Genomic DNA, 21,659 nt, shown 5'->3' with positions numbered 1-21,659 from the left:
TTGGTGTTCACATTTCATCAGTGATGTCTGCTCAGCTCAGCAATGCAGGTTTGCAAGGAGACCCAGCCACTGCTGAGCTGGCAAAGTTGGCTCCCTCCCATCCTCCACGAGAAGCAGTTACCTCTTCTCTCAGTGGCCCAAAAGGTTAACTAGGCTCTGTAAATCCCACCAGAAAAAATTGTAGGCATTTGCCTTCTTGCTGAGATTTCATGTCTGCTACGAGTAAAAGGTAAATGGCTCTTTTAGTCCCTAAAGGAGTGCAGGCTTAGCAAGAGTGACCCAGAGTAAAGAGGTCAAAGGCAGGGGAAGATGGGAAGGTTGAGCAACAGCATCCCAGTGCAGCCACGACCTTGTGCCCAGCTCTGGGCTGTCCCCAAGGAAATGACTTTCCCCTTTCTGCTTCATACATGGTATTTTAAAGATCTACCCAGAAAACAAGGGGTAGAAAATGCCATATACCCTAGAAGCCCCAGTAAGACTCTTCACATAGAAAAATTATGGCATTTCCAGCTTGACTTCCTCAGAGGGTGGAAGGTGGGACTTTATAGCTATTTGTGTGTGTGTGTGTGACTACATATGCTCACGTGCACCCACGCATGCCAGTGTGAGAAAGAGACTAAATAACGTGAATGTGTGTGAAAGGGATTGAATTAGCCCCATCTGCTCCAAAAAGATCGTTTTTTCCTTGGATTTCTATTACCATCATATCACTGCCACACTGGAGTGATTCTAAAAGGCTACAGCTCTGGCAGCCAGCATCATTACAGCTGCTCAGATTATTAACAGCATAAATAAACTCTCAGAGACACTACTAAGAAAATATTAACTACAATTATCACTGTCTGATAAAATAACAAACAGTGAAGTGTTACTCTGCTGCCTCTGTTGCCACTGTGTATTAGTGTGTGCTGTGAGCAATGAAAGCCAGTTTATGTGCACATTGAAGCACTCTGGAATTGGTTCATGCTACTTTATTTTGTTTTACTTATATTTTTCTAAAGATCAAGCAGCACAGGCTGAAGCTCTATATTGGCAGAATTCAGTGTACCCCGCCTCCTCTCCTGCTGGATATAATCCCATTAATTCCAAGTGAACAGAAAGCCATGCCTGTAGCCATGCACATGTCTGTTGGAGGAAGGAAATGGCAGTGTGCAAACTACCAGCAGCAACTCTAAAACCTCTTGATGGATTTTTACTCTTGGGCCTTGCTGGATTTTTCCCTAGATGAGGAGCAAGGGCCCATACAATGTCAATGCCGTGTTTGCTGCATGGATACTCCTTGCCTTCATCTTTTCCACTGGCCTGCATCACTTTGGCTTTGTGAACTTGTTTTTCTTCCCATTCCTCAGTGATACTTGACTCCTGTTCTTTCTTGAGTGCACTGGGGAGATTTGGCTTGGTTTCTAATTAATAGAAATTATTAATTCCCTGGAAGCACTGGGGAAAAAAGTTCTTAATTGCATAGAGAGCAGGAGATGGGAGTGGGGGCCTCTCGCACCATGTCCCCAGGCTGGGCTTCAGCCCCAGCAACACCTTCCTTAGCAGTCATCTCATCTTCTTCACTGTCTCTTGTTTGTTGGAGCTCTCACAAAGAGGAGAAAGAAGCTGCCTGGTCCTGAAACCACTCACGGTGGGGCAGACATGATGCTGAAGCTCCAGCCCGGGCAGATGGTTCTCACAGCCCCAGGGCAGGACAGGCTGCCCTCCCCCGAGTGGGACCCTGTGGTCAGTGCCCACCTGCCCTCTGACACCTTCCATGTCTTCCCAGGAAAGAAGGGTGACGGTGGCAGGGTGACACAGGAAGAACAGGCATGTTACTGACCTGACACACACACTGGGATCTTTCTGCCCAAGCATGGGAGCTTGGTCCAGGGTGAGAGCATCTGTCAGACTCCTGAGGAAAGGGCCACATTCCTGACAGGCATGAAGGAAAACTAGAAAGATGCTGGAGAGGGCAGCTGCAACTAAATACAGCTAGAAAGGAAGGCAAAACCACAGTGCTGAGTGAGAGAAAAGAGAAGGGGGTATTTTCTAAAACAGCTTCCCTCAATCTAAGCCGAAAAAATCACGCACTGTACCTTTAGTGTTTTTATCTCACTGCCTTTTCTGATCGTCTCTGCAGCATCTCATGCTCCCTCCCTGGTCTCTTTTTTCCCCCTGCAAGCCTTTTGTTCCACCAACCCCCACTCCAGTGCTTAGTGCCAGGTTCCAGCAGCCAAGCAGGACCACCTTTCCATTTGTGCACCCCGGGGCTCTCCTTGCCTGCATTGGTATGACAGTGAGAGATGAAGAAAAGTGAGGTGCAGAGGCAGGAGGAAACATCACCTTCAAGTGTCGCCCTCTGCCAGCTGTGAGGAAGGACAGCGAGGAGGAGGTGACCTTCTCCCTCCATAGAAATCACTGTAAGAATGAACCTCTGCTCCTGGGAGGGGAAGAGTCGAGCCACAAGCCTCCTCACTATTTTCCCTCCAGCATCCTCCCTCTCTTCATTCTCAGCAATTGGCCTCTTCTGGCCACCGAAGCAGGTTAGCTCTAGCTTGCCCTGAATAAGTGACCTACATTAATTTTTCCTCTGTAATTAAAGTTGTCTTCTGTGAAACAATTTATAAGAACTTTGGGAAAGAAAACAATGTATTGTTCCATACACGTTTTCAAACAAAAATTGTTCTCTTCAAATGAACTTTGTCCCCTAAAAAGCCTCTATGGAAGGTAAAACACAGAGAATGGTAAAGGATTCGTTGAAGAAGAACTGAACTTCATTTTAAATCAGTGTACCATGTACAAATGCTGTCTTACAAATAGGATTATTTAATTTAAACCTTAGATCTGTCAAGTTCCATTACTTCAAATGGAGCCTGTCATTTCTTGACTTCATTATAAATCAGGATTATATTACAATTTATGTTAGGTAAAGTCTCTGCTTCCACAGGAGATGGTGAAAAAAAAAATTACACAGCAGTCAGTAAATAGAGCAAAGTCACCGCACTGTTCTTGAAAGGCAAAAAGTCATCTTGCTAAATGAGGGTCCGAGCTGTCCTGTACCAAGACTGTTCCTAATAAATAAAAGACCTCTGGGAAAAGTGCTGAGCATACGCTGGATCTATTTTCAGCTTGCATCAGCAGCTGCTGCCCCTGGGATCGCATCTTTGCTCATACCCTGCACCATATGTAATCACTCCAGTGCTGCAACCAGTAAGATAATGAAAGAGCATGGCATAAATCTATACTTGAGTGGAATGCTAAATGAGAAAAATAATACAAAAAGGGGGGAAATAAACCACATTTTCGAGTCATTAGGAAGAAAGACTTTGACATATGAAGTGTTGCAACCATTAATAGCACTTATCATATAGAGTGGAGACAAAGAGACAAATTAATCAAACTGACAGAACTGGGACATTTTATGCTAATGCAGGCTCCTGGGTTTTCGTTTGTATTCCTCTGTGTCTGGAAAACTGATACCATTACAGGGCAGGAAATTGCATGAATAACATGCAACAGATCATAAAAATTCGCACACCAAGTGCAGAAACACTGCCAAAAGCACTGTAAAAACAAGGCTAGAGACCTCAACAGAGGAGCTCCCAACAGCTAATGAATGCAAATAAGTACAGGAATATTTCCCATCCATGCATAACAATGAGACACAGGCTGTGACTCCAGAGTCTCCAATAGTGTAGGTAAAATAAAGCCTGGAGAGCAAACATGCAGATAGCTGAGGGGAAACTGCTGGTCAAGCCAGGGTCTGAATGTGTTTGCAGTATTGCAGCCAGCAGCTTAAAGCCACTGGGGAGCTGGAACAGCCAAGTGTTGCCTCCGTCTGAAAGCACTGCTATGTTAGATTTAATTCAATGTTTCAGGTACAACAGACGGGGAAGGAGGATGTAAGAGGAAACAGAACAGTCACAAAGCAGCACACAATGACACAAACCAAAAATCCCCCTGCCTCTGTGCAAATGCACTGCACACTGTAAAACTCCCACAGATAAAGACATTTAAAACATTTGTTTGGGAAATACAGAATGTGCTTGCTGTCCAAAGTCAGAGCCATGTTGTAAGAGGCAGGAAATGGTAAGAACTACAGGAATGCTGGGCAGGGCATGGTGTAATGCAGGATCTTGCCAAGGTTCCTTCATTTGCTGTAGAGGCTTCTCAAGGACCTTTAAAAAACCCCTGGCAAAACAGAGCACTGCTGAAGTGCAGAGAACTCATCAGCCATATGAACTCCAAAGGACAAATGCTATCACTTGACAGGCAGCCATGGCATTTCTTATTGTTGTTTTCTAAAAAAGTGATGTTTCCCCCTTGTACGGTAGCTACTGCACAAACCTAAAGCAAGGAACAGCTCTTGGGGGGGTAAAAGGAGTAAAGCTGATACCTTTTTGAGCTGAGTCATTTCCAGCACTGCTCTCACTTTCCCCAGAATAGAATGATATGCAGCTGATAGGATTGAGCAAGAGCATTGACATGCCAGTACTATGTGCATAGAGAGGGTGTGGAAATGCCAGCCTGCCCAGGGGTTGCTGCTTTCCCAAGTCCTTCCCACATTTGGTGCTGGAGAACCCCATACTCAGGGGTGGCAGGACAGCACCTGGCTCACCTCAAGAGGGATGGGCAAGGGGAGCACACAACAGAGAGCCCAGCTCTCCATCACTCTCCAGCAGATCCATGTGGTGGTTTTTACAGAGTTTTAGTCATGCGAACAGGGTTTATCCCCAAAACTCCTTCTGTTGCTTTGGTCACTACTAGAGTACCAACAGGGATCTCAGCATTTCATCAAAAAAAGGGCACGCAGACACCAAAGCAAGCTAGTCCAAAAGCTTTCTGAGAACAATGACAGAGTAACCTTTGTTCTAATGGGAGAGATCAGAAACAGGCATTCATCTTGTAAATACACACCCATCTGACAGATGGAGAAGAGTTGCAATCTGCAAATGAAATTACTTCCTCCCTTAAATGTAAAAAAAATGATAGCACAGACAACTAATTACAGAAAGGCCTCATGAAAACCTTGGCTTTAAGAAAATAGTAGTATTGGAAGGCAAACAAATTGGTCAAATAGTTATAACCATTTCTTCTGATTTTTACAATAACAAAGACACCTTTCGATTCTCTTGAGAACACATATGACAACTGACCTTTTCTTTTCCTTTACCCAAATCAGAGTAGTTTTGGAGAAAAAAAAGCCTAGATATGAGTAAAATTATCCATTCCTGAAAGAGAATATTTAGAGGTCTTTACTACCACCTTATCATTCAACCAAAAGGTTGAAAGCACAAGTGACACGACCATAAATTCTCACACCCTTCTAGCTAAGCAATTCCTCTGCAGAAAATCAGTTATAAAACCAAACTGTAACTTGGTCAAATAATTCAGCTTAAAACCATATCTGAGAACATAGATGAGAGTGCAAGAGCAGATGATGCAAACAGTCTGGTTCTCCGAGGCTGGGACTGACTTGAAACCCCTTGAAGAGCAGTTTATGTGCACAGCGCCTGTCTGCCCGACAGTGCTGCTTGCAGAGGTCCAACACAGCTCCTACTAGGATCACCATGGCTGTGTACCACCAGCTGAAGACAAAGGCCAGAAACATAATCAGATGCTTGTCTTTAACAATTTACTTGTGTATGCCCTCTCAACTGCGTTTTCCAATTGGAGAGTTCATGCATAATAGTGAAATAAAACCTGTAAGGGAAGAATTAGGCTCATCTTTGAAAAGGAAGCAAAACTAAACCAAGCCTGAGGTAGCCCTTACTGGGTGTCCTTCTCAGTCCTCCAACTGCAAGATACACTGAAGACAGGGAAAAAAGTAAAGGAAGTTAGTGATTTAAAGTCCTCTGCCACTACTGAAAGCAATTCTTTCTGCATTTTGAATGCAGTGATGACTGTAAATGTGAACAAGTTTCTTTGTAGAATGCCCCAGTGCTTATACATCTCAGGGACATCTCTTCATTCTTCACTTCCTTGGACAATGGTATAGATATTATGTGACCTCAATGTCTACTGCTTATACAAACTGTGCCTTGCATTTGACAAATCAATTCCAACATTTAAAATATACTCATTAAAACGTGGTTTGATGTGTTCAGTCTCCTGAATACTAGCAAATTCAAGGAATAGACAGAAACTTCTTGATTTGGCTTTGTGTCCAAACCAGTCAGACAAAAATAAGGTTAAAAATAGTTGAATTCAACAGGCAGATTGAATGGCTGCAGACCTATCCACCTCAAGTCCAGCTTCCCCTTCCAGAAACGAGCACTAGTCCTCTATGGAGATCAGAAGGGAAGTTGTCAGGTTTTGTCTCTCCACAGCTTTTTCCTGTCTTGAAAGGTTACTGGCTCCAACATTGTCCTTTGAAGGAAACAGGAAACAACTCAAACTTACTCTGTTTTTACTTGACCAGGAATCCTCTGACAGGCAAATTTTCTCTGAAGGCTGCCTGTGTATCTGGGGAGAGAGGTGGCTAGGCATGTTGTACTACTGCTGTGTGGTCAGAGATGGAAAGATATTTTGCTTTCAGAGTTGTTTAAGACTTGTTTCTTGTTAGCTGCAGGCCCTTGAAACAGATAACCACAGGTATGAATTTCAAAGGTAAGCGAAAACCCAAGACATTTCTCAGAAGCAAAAGTTTTCTTAACACAGTCAGAAATGTAATCTCAGCCTCCTAGATGACAGACTCAAAAATCCAGGACCACTTGATCAAAAGTATTTTTTTCCAGAAACTAAGAACTGTACTGGTAAAGTTTGAATGGACAATCCCTTTTTTTCTTTTGATCTGCTTTCTAAAGCTTGAAACATTAACACAGACTGCACTCCCATCTATTCTGGGAACATAAAGTAAGAGGTATGTGCAGAGATGAGGCAATTTGGTCCTATCACAACTCAAAGCAAGCAAATTTCAAGCAGAGTGTTACCATGTGTTTGAAGTACAATACATTGGATGCCCACACATCTTTGAATTGTTAGCCCTGTTCAGGTCCTTTTCTGGGCCAATTCATTTATTTAGATGGTGTCCCTTCTCTTTTACTGCCCACATAAACCCACCTCAGCCCTGTCTTTGGGAAGTACATCTGACACTGCAGGAACAGAAGGAAGCACTGAGAATACAACAGCACCCGTGAATCCATCCTGGCTCACACTTGCCAAATCTCTCTGCTATCCTTTTACAGTAAGTCTGTACACTTCCATTTCTCTGAAGTGTTGCTCTGAAATGATGAGCAGCTGCTGCAGGGAATGATGCGGACCAGGTGCAATATATACTCAACTAAATATGGTTCCTTCAACACTAAAAGAAAGATGGCCTGGTTTTGATGTCCTGAAAACCTACAGCTCCCATTTGGCAAGAATGATTAGCTCTCTTCAGAAGAGATTAAGTCTTGCTAGGAACCTCCTTGCCCGTAGTTTGGGATATATGGGATGGTCTGCAACTTCTGTCACTTGAGCAAATTTTCCTAATTAAGAGCTCCTAAAGTGCCCCAGTCTTCTGGTGAGGGACAGGAAGCTTGTAGCAATTCATGGGCTCGTTCTGATCTGCTCCATGCCTCCAAAACTACTTTCCTCTCGGATGTGGTAGTTTCAGCAGCTGTTGTCAATGGCAGTGCACAGGACCTCAGGAGTGATACAAGAACAGGCAGAGGACACAGAGCAGACCACATCTGTCACTCCTACCAGTCACCCAGTTAAGGTGAGCAGCTCCATCCTATCCTGGTAATCCTGAGAAATGCTGCAGCTAGCCCAAAAAAGTTCCTCAGTGTCTTATACAGAGGGAAGAAAATGAGACTGAAATGGCTGAGGACTGATGAGCTGGAAACTCTGGGTCAGATATGTGGGCTGGTCTGGGACCAGCAGCTGTGCCAGCTGTGGGTCAGCCAGTTCACCTCCATGTGAGGTAATGTGAACCAGAGCATTTAGAGAGAGGTAAACATTGCTGAGTGGTTCACACAAGGTGATTTAATCATCACTGGCCTGATGCACAGACCTGTGCTGTAATTCCCATCTGATGCATCAACTCTACCATGTACAGAGAGGTGATGACAGTATTTTATTTGGTCACCAGAGACCTCAGAAATCTACTGCTGAAGGTTTTATATTACTATTATTTAACTTCAGAGCTGATACCTCTTAATTCCAGCTGTTTGGTGACACCTTGTTTATATTTTGGTTTTACTGTAAGTTTTATTACTGCTGTTTTCTGCCATTCTCTGTTCAGCTATAGTTATTTTGACTGTGGACCCCAGCAAGGATCAGGGTACCGTTTTAATTGCAAATCAACTTTTTCCACAATGTCTTTTAAAGTATTCTAAATTAAAAAAGAAAAAAAAAAATCAACTACTTTTGTGTTAAGGGAAACAGACACAGTTTAATGAACCCTTTGAAGCCATGAACTCTTAGCAGGTCAGATTAAACAAAGAGAGAGACAGAAAGGTTGATTAGCAAATCTGATCTATCTTCTTTTAGGATATTGAATTCCACTGAACTATACCAGTGCTGAGCACAAATTTCTTAAACGGGTGTCTAAATTTTGTTGCTCTCAAAGGCCATTTGCCTTAGAGTTATGAAACAATGTGCAGTCATACACATATCACCAAAGAGTTTATTGCTAAAAACCCATGCCAAATTTTTCAGTTGATTTTAATCTGGCTTCAAAACAATTGCCACTGGCTCTTTTGATATCTTTCCCCAGTAATTTACAACATGCTTTCTAGAGAGATGCCTGATACTTTCTTTTCATTTAAGTCTTTAAACAACTACACAAGCCTCCTCTCAAACATTTTCAGAGAAATTCAAACTCACTTTTTTAAACAAACCAAGCATGGGCTAGATCTGTAGTTTGACCAGCTACAGCTGCTCTCATTTATTAACTTTATTAAAGTAAATAAAGTGCCCAAGGAGAAAGCTTTTAGTAGTGTTAGACTGCACTGGGACTCAGAGGTGTTTGCTGGCTGTCTCTTGTCGAAATGGGACAGATGAAAATTCATTACAGCACAAAAATCCTGGAATAAACCAGCCATTTTGCTCTTCATAGTTTGTATCAAATTTAACAGAATGTTTGTGTCTACTTCTTTCTCTAAAAAAACCCAACCCTGTAAAACTCACAAAAAGCATCTCATTCCCAAATCCTAGTACAATTCAACTGTCTTCTGCTCACCTAAAACCCATACTTCACTTCCAAACTGAACCGTACTTCCTAGGTTTAATGTTTGTTGACTGTTGCAATGCATCATTTGAATATATAGCATATTCCATCCCATAACATGCTCAATTTCACTGGTAGCTGAGAAAAACAATCAGTCTGACAATATTCACCAAGGAATCCTTGTCAGAAAGTGCTGTATGAAGATTGAGCTCTTATATTTTTGGGATCTTGGGAGCAAAACTTACTGTACTGTAATCAGAAAGAACCTTACAGGTTGTGGTGTCTGATGCTGTGAGGCTGACAAGTGTCTTCACTGGACCTTGGCTGTCTGTTTAGTCAAATGCCCAGCCTGTATTTCTGGACTCTAAAAGAGCAGATACCTGATTTGAATCTTTAAAGAAAATGAAAGGGATTTTTAGATAAGAGATAAGGCAAAAGTAAGAGAATTGTAAGTGGAGGGGGAGAAGAGGGAGAGATCTTTCAGTCTGCAGGGCCAGAGTGCTCAGAGCTGAGGCACAGTCATGGCTCAGCCATCTCATTTTCATTCATATGTATTTGAACACAAGTACAACCAAAAACTAAAAACACCTAAATACAACAAACAAAACCAACCCACCTTCTCTTACACATTCGTATTGCTTCTTCTCATGCCCTTAACATAGGACTTACTATTCAAGATATCTTTTACATTTTAGATCATGTTTGTTACACTTGACCAAGAAAGTTTCCACACTGGAAACTGCCTTTTCACTAGCAAGTGCAATCCCAGTCAATCGGCCCAACTAAACAGTAATGGCACACAGGAGTCTAACAAAGACAACAAAATTGAGTCCAGTTATTGAAATGGTGAATTTTGTTCTGTGCATTCATCTCCCTATCCCCTTTGACAGTATGCTTTTCTATGCCTACTTGAATAAATAAATAAATTGTACAGCTTCTGCCAAAGGGAGGGAAAGGAGCTATTGCAAGATTTTCTCTATTTAACATGCATGTATACATTACTTCTGTTTTACTTTTTGAAGCCTAGCTCTCACTGCAACATAGATATATTTTGCTTTTCTCCACCTGAAAAGATCAGAGAATGTTATGAATAGCAAGACAGCCCTCATCAGAAAATAATGGAAGTTACACTACACGGAATGAAAAGTATGTGGCTAGTTTCTTCATCACACTTGAGGTATGAAAAATCAAGCAGTGCTGGAAGCTTTTGCAGTGATACATGGATGGAATTTCATATCACATCTTGAAGATCTCATTTCTGTTTTATTGTTCACCTGCTAGAAACAAAATACATCATTTGCACCTTGTACTGTGCTACATAAGCAACACATATAAAACGACATCCAATTCTGTCTCATAGTTTCTCCTGAATTAGTATCCTGTCATGTCAGACTGCAAAGAGTACCCAAATGCTCAGTTTTACTCTCACTACAGAGCTGCAGCCTCCAGTCCTCCCTCTGTGCGGTCAGTGTTGGCACAGTGGGGCAGCACAAAAAATAACACATTCCCTGGGAGGAATTTAGAAAACCAAAGACCCAACCTTCTATCCATATGGACTGATTGAAGTGGCATTACTGAGGTAGGGTTGAAGCATAAGTAAGTTTGAAGCCTGACACATATAATCCTTTGCCACTACAAAAAGCTCTGCAGATGAAGGGAATAATGGCTTTCAGGTTCTTGCCACCTCCTGAGCCAAAGCAGAAATAATTCTGGCCAGTGCTGCAATCTGTGAGGAACATCAATGGCCAATACAGCCATGTAAAGAGAAATCCACATTACTGCTTTCCATTCTCTGAGAGCTAACCTTAGCTACTCCTAATATATCTCTGGGGTGCCAGTGAAAAAGGGTCTTTTGTTGTTCCCTACTGTGTTAAACATCCCTCCAGCTGGGAAATAAACTTCTTGCCCTCTTGCTTCTCTTTTCCACATTTATCACCTCTTTCACTCTATGCTCCTGTGCAGAGGACTCCCAGCTCAGTCCCTACATGCTTCAAAGATATTATATTTATACATACAAAGAATACAAAGAAAGGAAAAAGACAAAGTAAGAGAACACTGTTTATTTCTAGTGAGATAAAGAGGAATAGTAAGTGCCTTTAGCCAGCAGGGTATATAAAAGTTGACCTCCTGCATCCTGCCTTTGATTTTCTCCTCATCAGAATCATCTCTTGTTGGCTAATTCCCAGCGTTTTTCCCTCAGGCTGGCAGGTTGGCATGGATGGTTAGCAGCTGCCAGTATTTCTCCTCCCTGTCAGCTACGAGCAATGCTAATGTTAGATGCCTGGCTCAGTCCCACCCAGAGTGCTGCTGCATGCCTTTGCCTTCCAACACACTCATCGTTTGCCAGCCTTGAATCCCAAATCCGAGGTCCTGTCCTGCCTTTCTCCCTGCAAAGCTTAACCAACCGTGTGAGGGAGTTAACCCACGCCAACCGAAGAAGCAGATGACAAATTTCACAGGACTAGACCCTGTGGGGAAAAGGCACGTTGCTCAGCAGTGAAGGAGAGAGAATGTGGAAGTATTCAGCCTTTGGTGTATGCTTACATCTACTTTGAACATCATTTTCTTAACAGCAAAGGAAGGAGCTGTGTGGATAAATCCCACAACCTCATCCTGAAAGAGATGCTGCTTCCTTTTCACCCTTTGGAAGACTTGGACACCACAGATAGCTCAGTTTAATCCTTTTGGAAGAGAACATTCCCAGCAGACAGTTCATTGCACTAAAAAAGGTCACAACTCTGAAACAGATTCAAGAAATTCGAGGGCTACAGGTAAAACTGACCAACCTACTGGAGAAGCAAGTTTCTGAAAGAACACAAAGGCTTGTATCAGACCAGTGCTAAAGAAATCATGGTCTGCTGTTTTAGAAGACCTTTGTTAAGCTTCATCTGAGAAGAAGGTATCTGGTGCTCTCATGGGTGGTTAAAGTTTTTTCAAATGTAAGCCCCCAAATCAAAAAAATGCAAGCAAGGTTGAGAATCTCTGTTTGTAACCTGTAGGAATCTAATGCCACTGAGGAGTTTTACTTGTTGCTGTTTCTATTTCTGCCTTTTCACCATTTAACTACACCCTCAGCTTTCAAAACACTGAGTGAATAAGGTGTTTGCACAGACAATGCTCCCCTGTCCAGTGCCCAGCTTCCAGCTTGCCCATGCAGACTCGCTGTGCACTGCCATTAGCAGAGTTAGGCAGGTAATAATAGCAAATAAAAAGCCCATTTGATGAAGCACTGGCTCCTTCTCAAGTAAAGTTGAGTACCACTACAGCATGAATGACTCAATCATCTACTCAAGAGCTATTACTTGCAGCGATGAAGCAATGTTAATTGGATAACAGCCTGCTGCCAGCTAATATTGGCATGACCTACAATACCCCTGGCTGACAGCCGTGTCTCTCTCCATCACACCTTTTTTTGTAATCTGGATGGGAAGTGGAAACCATTTAAAAAGCCTCATAAGTGCCATTTAACTTCTTATCATAAATTAAAAACTTAATTAAGTGCCTTGTTAGAGGAAGGAAGACCAGTTTTTGTGATTAAATAAAACAAAACAACAGCTAGGGGTATGGAGTGAATAACCAACTTTACAGCTTCAAACTCAGTCCTTTGAAAGTACTAATTCTGAGTTGCATTTAGCAGCACCTGCTAGAGGAAAAGTGCATTAATTGCTGAAAAATACCTCAGGTAAAAGCAGGCAAGGTCCTAGTTGTTTGGCAAAACTGCAAATGAAGAAAAAAGCAGAGAAGTTAAGAGCTAATGGGGCCCTCTTTTATCAGCTGTAGGCAGCTGAAATACTCAATTTCTCTAACTTGTTCTGAGGGCTGATAGTTCACACACCATGGCCACATCTGAGCCCTTGCTATTGTGCAGCTGTTCTGTGCAGCTTGTCTACACACTGAAATATATTGCCTTAACAAAAGGTGTGGTACAAAATCAAATTACCAAGGCAAGCACAAAAGGCTTTATGGAAACTCTTCAATCAGTGCAGAATTAGCTCCATACTGACTTTGTTTAAGTTGATTAAGGAAAGGTTTGAACTGAGGCACGTTAAGACATGCTTGAACTAACCTGAAATGTTTAACACAAGGTTTTGCAGTGGTTTAAAATCCTCTAAATCCAACTAGTCCCAATTTTGTGTGTGTACAATGTCTCCCTACTGAAATGACTGGTGTGTTGTAAAGACTGCTCTTGCTTGTAACTGGATATAAACAAGAAATAATGTAAAAAACATCTGTTCCCTGTTTAGCTAGACAACAGTTAACAATGTCTGGATACCAGACTAACAAAATGACCCCAACAGGCTATGAAGTAAAAAAAAAAAGCCTGCAGTTTAGACTTCAGAGGCAGATTTACTGCTTTGAATAATCAGAAATAAGTTCTTTTCTTTGATGTTCAACTTCCTCACACCAACATAACATGAATGTAAAAGCGTTATATATAAAGCTTTATCCAGCTCTAACATCAAACCTTTGAGAAATAATAGTAACAACCATGCCCTTTCTCCACAACATACTTCAGCAGTTTTCAAACTATGTTCAGATTTAAAATACAGTGTTTGACCTAAAAATAACTCTGTGAATTTATAAGCAATTTTCACCTTTGGAAAAGTTTTGAACAGTGAAGATTATATTTAAAAATTATTTTCAGTATCTGTTTTTCTGTAATATTGTACAGCAACATAAATTGTCTCTAAGCATGAAAAATGTAGTCCCTCAAGGTATTAATTTTCAACTTCCGTTTGAAATTTTTCCACTGGAGGAATAACCCCCTACATGACAGAGTAAGTCCCTTTTCACAGGTACCTTAAGAAATAACTCACTGCTGCCAGAACTCTGCAGACCACAGACTGAAAACAGTAGCCTTGGGAAGTGTCCTTAGCTTGTGAACCAAAGATGACCCTGCTAACTTCTTTAAATGCAATATAACTAAGATGGTGTTTCCTGTGCTTTATCAGCTTTTAAAAACCAGGAGTGTTTCAGTTCCTCTTGCAGGGAGCTCTGACGCTGCTGGAGGCACTTCCCATATCTCTGCACAGGCACCCACCAAAGCCCTGAAGTGAGCAATGCCAGCAGCAGAGATATGCATCTTAACCAAGGAGTAACTGAGACACAGTGAGGTGCATCAGGCAGCTCTCCTTATCCCAAGTGACTAGCTTTTGTGAGGAAATGATTTAGCTGACCACCTCACACACAGCTATTCCAGTAAAGTAGTCAACAAGAAAATTAAGATTCAATGCATTTAGCGGCAATTAATTTGCATGTGGAAAATATCTGTACAAGTAAACATTGATAACTATAATTATCTCTTTTAATAGGCCAAAAGAATTCTTTTCCAGGATGACAAAGTCAAAGGCCTGATGGTCTGCTACTAATAGAAGCAAGTAGCAAAGTAGCAATGGTGGTCTTAATAAGGCATAACAATTTCAGAGTTCTTGGAAAACCCTGAAGAACTAGATTCACTACTTTGACAACTCCATAAGCTACACTGGAGTCATAAGAGTGGTCAGTGCAAGCTTAAGCCACAAAATGTTTTTGATCTTTCATTCAGATACATTCTAAAACTCCAGTACTTCATTTATTCAAAGGGGATTTACTTAAATAGAAATAATTTATAGTTGAATTGGAGGATTTTTTTCTTAGACAGCATCTCATATAAAACACATATAAACATATAACACATAAAAATCTTCGTATTTTAAATCTTTAGTGTCATTAACATAGGACTGGGTGACCAAGTGCAGGCACATCATGAGCCCTCCACTGGCCTGCAGCTCAGCACCTCACTGCTGCTGGAATTAGAAATCTTCTAATTTCCAATCTAATTTTACTGAAAGCCAATTGAGAAATTCCTCCTCACAGTTGTATCAGCTCCTCTGCCTAGCCAGATCTGCAGCACATCTCAGCTGTCACACCTGCAGTATGAACCTGCCATGGTCCTTTCTTCTCCTTCTTTAGGCCAGGCTCATTCTTCTGAACATCTCAGTCACTCTTCTATATGCTTATTTGAATTTCAATTACTTTTCTTTATGCAACAGGACCGGAATTATACACAGAGGTTTCACTAAGGCTTTGTAGAAGAGAACTGATAGTCTCCTGTGCACCCTTGGGCATGTTTTGTCACATCTCTGCTCCTACCCTTGCTATGTGGAGAGAAAGCCATGCGACACTGACTGAGACTTGATTCTTCCACTGGAAATTATTAGTGGACACTGCAGAATCAAAGTGTGCATCCTAGTGTGTCCTCTGCAATATCTCTAAACTCCTATGCAAAATGTCTAGGTTGAAGTGTCTTCATGAGTAATATTCAGTGTCAGGATTCATGAAGTCACAGCCAGTGACCTACTTCTAATGCACTCCAACTTGTGCTGTGACAACATTACAACGCTGCTGAAGTCTCTGGAGAACTAAACCAGAGGGGAAAAAATTATGTGTGACACTTTGGGACCTGTCATCATTTAAAAACACACCATGCCTCTTCAAGGGCACTAAGCAAATGATGGTGGAAAACCTTCTGTATGCCAGAGTACCTTCACACTGAATGACTGCTGTGCTGTGCCCTGGGTACATTGCCACCCTTCTCATGCCACCCTTCCCAGCTGGAGACACCGGGCAGGCAGTGCTGAGCAGGAGGTGATGGCAGCCCTGGCCATCAGGCATGCACCTCCCCTCTGTGGGCAGCAAAGCCACCAGCACGCCCTACAGTAGCTGTGCTGTCACAGCTCTACGGCTGTGAGGAAATTACAGTGGGGGTGGAAGCCAGCCAGTGAGATTCTGTGATAAAATAAAGTAAACTTTCCAGTGAGGTATGTGTTTTCTACGTCCCTAGGCTTCCTGCTGTGGGAGCCACGCTGCATGACGAAACCCCTGCTCTCTGACAGACTTGTGTTCATGGTTTCTTGGTGGAAAACACAGTTAAATCCCAAACTCTTTATGAGGGGAGCTGTGAGGAAGCTAGTTTGAATGAAGTGCAGGAGAGGGGAAAGAAGTGGAATAAAGATATGAGCTGCCAGAGATGGGTGGACAGCAATGAAACTCCCAACAACATGACAGCTCAAATGACTTTTCAACAATAACCTGCCATGTAGCTGTCACATCACTCTTTTCAAATTTCCTGTCTAGAAGAGCAGAGGAGTATCAGGGTCCTAAGACTGTCCTGAACGAGGCTATGGTAATGAAACGTTTGGGTACAATTCCTTCAGCAGCAGTGACAAAGGCGAGCTGAAGCATCTTAGAGCTTAGACTGTCAGAAGGCTGGCATGACATGAACATGTCCATCCTTCAGTGATTTGCACCACACCCAGACACGAAAAGCACATCCTGCTGGGGCAGCCACTGACGCCTGTGTCACCCTGTCTTTGGCCACTGCAGCAGACCACAGAGGTTTTCCTCACCAGGCAGGAGGAAGGGGCGGGTTGTCATGGAGGGGGCATGGTGACATACTGTACCTCTTCCGGCAGGCTGACCACCAGGTCATTTTCCGTCTGCCCAACCAAGGCCTGCAAGAAGTACTCGCTGCAGGCAGCCAGCACAGCCCGGTGGGCGCGGAACTCCTTCCCCTCCACGATCAGCGTCACGTCACAGAGAATGTCCTGCTTCCGCTGGTCATTTAAGCAGAGGAGAATATTGGTACAGTGCACCGTTGACTCATACACATACATGGGGGAGTCAGTCTTCTCATCCACAGACATGCCGTTCACACCCTGCAGGGCACAAGGGAGGAGAAAGCACAGACAAGGTGGTGAGGAGCAGCACGGTGCCTGGGTGAATGTGGCATGGTGAGATTCAGCCCAATATCCCGATACCTCAAGACCCCAGCCAAGCAGCCCATTAATGCTTAAATCCAAGTAAATTCCTAAGGAAACATACCATGATTTATACTGGTTTGATGCCACTAGATTTCAGCCTGTCATGCTTGGATTACCTACTTGCCCCACTGATTTCCCCCCTCAAAACCAAAATAGGGTTTAGACAGACTGCAAAGCACTTTTCTTCAACCACCTACTATGCATCTCCAATTTCCAATTTAGTAATGGCAATAACATGGGGACACTGGAAATTTTAGAAGATTTTAGAAAAAAAAGCTAGAGTGACTGTTGGGTTTTCTAGTGGTGAAGAAAATGGCTTTGTGCTTGCTTCTGATATTTTCAGAACAAAGGGAAAAACCCCTCAAACCCCCAAGTTTATTCTCCAGCAGACAGGCAGCACTGCACAGTCACCCTGAAGACCTGGGCTCAAGTAAAAGGCAAGGTGGAACTGTGCCTGACGAAGACAAGCCACTAACTACAGCAACTTAATTTCTCTATCAGAATTTTAAGCCTCAAGAGGGAGAGAAACATATTTAGCGGCTCCAGAAGAAATCTGTTTCCATGTGTGGCTAAAGCAACAAACCTTCATCAGTGGCTTAATGCCATTTACGGAAGAGTAGATCTTCTCAAATTCCAGACCCACAGATCCAAAAAATCCCTTGACCTGAATGGATGCCCAGCCCTAGGCAGCACATGGTGCCAAGGCTACTCCTGACTCCAGGTCTTCCCCTTCTGACAGCAGAGCAGAGGTTGGAATGATGTCAGACATCCATTACACACCCATTACTACTGTCTGAGTCAGGGAAATTCTCTGCCTGATGTTCTGCAGTTTCTGCCACAAGTAGAACTGGCAAAGCCTCTGTACATGGTGACTGGATTTGCAGTGGTGATGGTGGAGGGAAACAGCCCCCCAGTATCCCACACTGCACGAACCCCCTTTGCACTTGAACACATTGAAGTAATTAATTTACCCAAAACATCTTCGCCAGCATTAGACCGAATCCTCTTTGCATTATTTTCCCACTTCAACTTCTCTGAGTAGGAAGATGTAAAAGCCTGTGCTGTGACTGAACAGACTATCCCAAACCAAACCTGCTTGGTTTCAAGCTTACATGGGGAAAAAGATTATCTGTACGTATTACTCTATCTGCTGTTGAAGGGAAAGTTGTGCAAATGCACAAACCTGCAGTATTTTTAAGGAAATACTTTTCCTTATTGGGAACAACAACTGCCTTCTGAGAGGTAAAATTCAGAGGCATCAAGGGCTAATGGTAAGATTTTGGAACAGTACTGCTGCACTGTAAATATCTGACTACAGTATCCAGTAGAAGCAAAATTCCTCCTCTGCTACCTTTTAATGTGGATTTTTGCAGCATTCTCTTTTGCTAGTGCAACATACAGGTACAACATGACTTCAAACTATTTCTCTTGCTGTGAGTTCAAACTAGGTTACCATTTTCCTACAGTGCCATTTGAAAGACACTAATCATCTAGACAAGAGTGGACTTAAGAGGACATGCTTGTTACTTATATTGACTAAAGTTCTCAATGGTAACTTCATCTTCCCACCTTTATATGAGAATTTTTAAGCCAGTGGCTATGATGACTCTGTACAAAATAGGTATTTTTGCCAACAGCGCAAAACTGTAGTATTACTGGAAGTCTTAATGGAATGCTTACAGATTCTCTTTTGCTGGTATTTTCAATCTTTATGCTGACTCATGCTACACTTCTGAGCACTCAGCTGAAATGCTTAAATGAACAGAAAAAATCCCACAACCAATCAACACAGATTAGCCCTTCAACAACTTAACATCTACAGAGAAGATACATAGCTGCTAATTGATCTGCATACAGGCAGGGGAGGGAGACACTTCAGGTGGTGAGTTATACCAGCTGGATTTCTTAACCAGAAAAAAAAAAATTCTCTGTATAAATTGAGCCTAATGAGAAGAATTGACAGCAATCATGTTATTAGCACTCTACCAAGGTAAAAGAGAAAATGACACTTAGCTCATCTCACTCACAGCTTTCTGTACAACTAAACTCTTATGCTAACGATAGCACTATAATGATGTTCTAAGTGGTCACTCTTGCGTGCTATGAAATGAAAGAGTTTACAAGAACAATCTAGTGGGAAAACCTGAGAGTTGCAAATGACGATGCAAAGGGGAAAGCAGTAGGCTTTTTTTCCCTTTATTTTCCAGGCATGTCTTATGCCTGTAATATCTCAGATGACGAAAAAAAGGACAAGAAACCCGAAACCTGGCAGATAATGAACAGAACATCAATTATATTTTCAGTGCCTTAGAAAAAACCCACCAAACCCCAGCTAGCCTGAAATTGCAATCCTCTCTTACAGTAATAGTGCAATTTGTGTGAATCAAACCCCGAATTACTTGGTTACTAATTAGTAATTTCTCACTTTTTAACTACAGCTCTCATCAAGTGTATTTTTTTTTTAAATTGCTGCATGTGCTGTGAAGTGCTGAAAATACCATGGTGTATTTCCCCACTGGTGAGCAAGCCTGCCTTCTCTGCTAGGAAACCTGACCAGTGCAGTCCTGAGGTGCTGGGGCTGTCAGCTGTGCCATGTGCTCCAGAGGATCCCTACCTGCCCTCCCGGGAAGGACCTCCACCCAGCTGCTTGTACCATCATACTTTCCCAAGGCTACTGTTGTGGCTCCAGGGGCTTCCTGCAGGTGGATCCATGCCATTCGCCTTCCCACAGCCACTGAGAATCCACGTGGATGCCCTGCAATCTCAGCCTTCCACAGACTTCCCCCTGACCGTGCCCCTGACCGCTGTAGGAAGCAACCCGAGCCCTGCATTGTGCACAGGGAAACTGGGGCTGGGCTACGGCTCAGGACCACCTATTTATCAGCTTTTAATGTTTCAACACGAGTGATTTACAGCCTTTCCTTTTCCAAGTCTGCCATCCACCACATGACCTCCAGACATGAGGTGTTTCCTCTCCAAGAGGGCTTTATCCTGCAGGAAAGGTGCAAGATGGTGAAACCCTGTGAAGTATATTGTTCATTTTCACAAAGAAAGGGTTTAGAGGGCAAAGAGAAAAGGTCACTGTAGGACTTTGGCATGTAGTAGCATGAAAATTAGCAGAATTCTTGTTTTCCCCCTCTCCTTGGAATGAAAGGATCCGGGGATCTGGTATTATCTCTGAACTCTGAAGCAAGCTGGGCTGCAAGCCTTTTACACAGTGTTAATTCAAAGTGCATAATTTTTTGCTGAATTCAGTATTATGCTGAGTTTGCAGAACCTTATTCATGGAAATCATTGCTACACACTTGGTATTTCTTCAAACCGAAAAGAGAATGTCTTAGCAAGCCTTTCTCTGGCTCAAAAGAACATGCTGTGCATTTGTTTGCATATAGGTCACCATGCTGCCAGAAAAAGCCTCTATGAAACAAAAGTTTCCAGAAACTGGCACAAACTATTGTGGGCAAGGAAAGCACCATTGAAACTGAGCCAAAAAAGCTGCTGGTAAAGGCCAGCATCTGCAGTGAAGTGAACTGAAAGGTTGCTTACATGTTCCTTCCATGGTGATGGGCGGAAGATCCCAGCAAACCCTTCTGCATGGGCAGCGTGGAGGAAGCATACAAAACCTCAGGAGACCAAAAATGTTGTTCATGGAACATCCAGATCACTCTGGTTTGCAGCACATTGTCTGTACTGGCTGGCGCTCATCCAAAACTCTCCAGGAATGCATAAACAATGTTGACTGAGCTGCTACCAAAAATACATTACCTCTCACAAAAAAAGCAGCTCCTGCCTCACAAGACTGGAGCACAGGCAATGTGGTGTCTGTTTTTAAAGGGAAACGTGAGGGGAGAGAAAATCTTATCAAGACACACCAGAAAGTCCTGCATCAGAACTGGGCTGATTATGTGAAAAGGTAAATCTCTATCATGGCAGAGCTACAGAGCACTTAACCAGGCAAATTATCATAGTGACAAAGCAGCATGGCTTCTGCAAGGGGAAGTCATGTCTCCAATGGGCTCTATTAGAATTCCTGAAGTGTGTCAAATTAGCAGTGAGGAACACTAGTACGTGTAATTAGTGCTGACTTTTAGAAATTCTTTGACAAAACCTTTGGAAATGGCTGTTAGAGAAACTCAGTTGTCATAAGCTGAGAAGTTGCATCAGACTGGAAATCACTTTGGATAAACTATATTCAACGGAGGAGGAATGCAGAGACAGTTTTCAGCAGGTTAGCAGTGAAATTTCTCCAGAAACTGGCTTACATCTGGCTGTGATCATGCTGTTCAACATGCCCGAGCTTCTCTTATCTCTGGAGCTACAGCAAAGTTGGGCACACTTAATTCTTGGGTGGCAGACTGCCTGGATGTACATACAGGGTCCTCACAGCAGCCTGACACTCCTCCTGCAAGGTCAATGACGATCGTGGGAAGTGCCAGACACTGGGAACAATTTGAAACAACAGAGGTTTAGACTGAATGTAAGGAAAAACTGAGGAACAGGTTGCCTGGAGAGGCTGTGATGCCTGACCATTGAAATGAACCAAAATAGTACCCCATCCTCACAGCAGGATGATTGTTTAGGTTTTCCTTGAGAGATTTCACAGTCACTGCAATAAACCACAAGGTACAGCTGATCACTCCTGCATGTTACTGGGAAAAGAATTTACTGCATATGTAAAAGGATTAGTTACTCCTAATAAAAATATCCAGAGCCACATTACT

The 21,659-nt window shown here is 42.7% G+C and overlaps 1 protein-coding gene across 1 annotated transcript in view; it reads right to left on the bottom strand.

The window, feature by feature from the left end:
• Positions 1-21,659, bottom strand: part of BACH2 (BACH transcriptional regulator 2) — a 182,799-nt gene that overhangs the window by 28,024 nt on the left and 133,116 nt on the right. Inside the window, exon 5 of the mRNA XM_014881433.2 lies at positions 16,579-16,833. Within this exon, the coding sequence (XP_014736919.1) occupies positions 16,579-16,821 (243 nt within the window). The 5' untranslated portion in view covers positions 16,822-16,833. The remainder of the gene's footprint in view (positions 1-16,578; positions 16,834-21,659) is intronic.

Source organism: Sturnus vulgaris, chromosome 3 (assembly GCF_052056855.1).
Source record: "Sturnus vulgaris isolate bStuVul1 chromosome 3, bStuVul1.hap1, whole genome shotgun sequence".
Lineage (NCBI taxonomy): Eukaryota > Metazoa > Chordata > Aves > Passeriformes > Sturnidae > Sturnus > Sturnus vulgaris.
The sequence above is the reverse complement of the archived record's forward strand: the minus strand, read 5'-3'. Positions and strand labels throughout refer to the sequence as shown.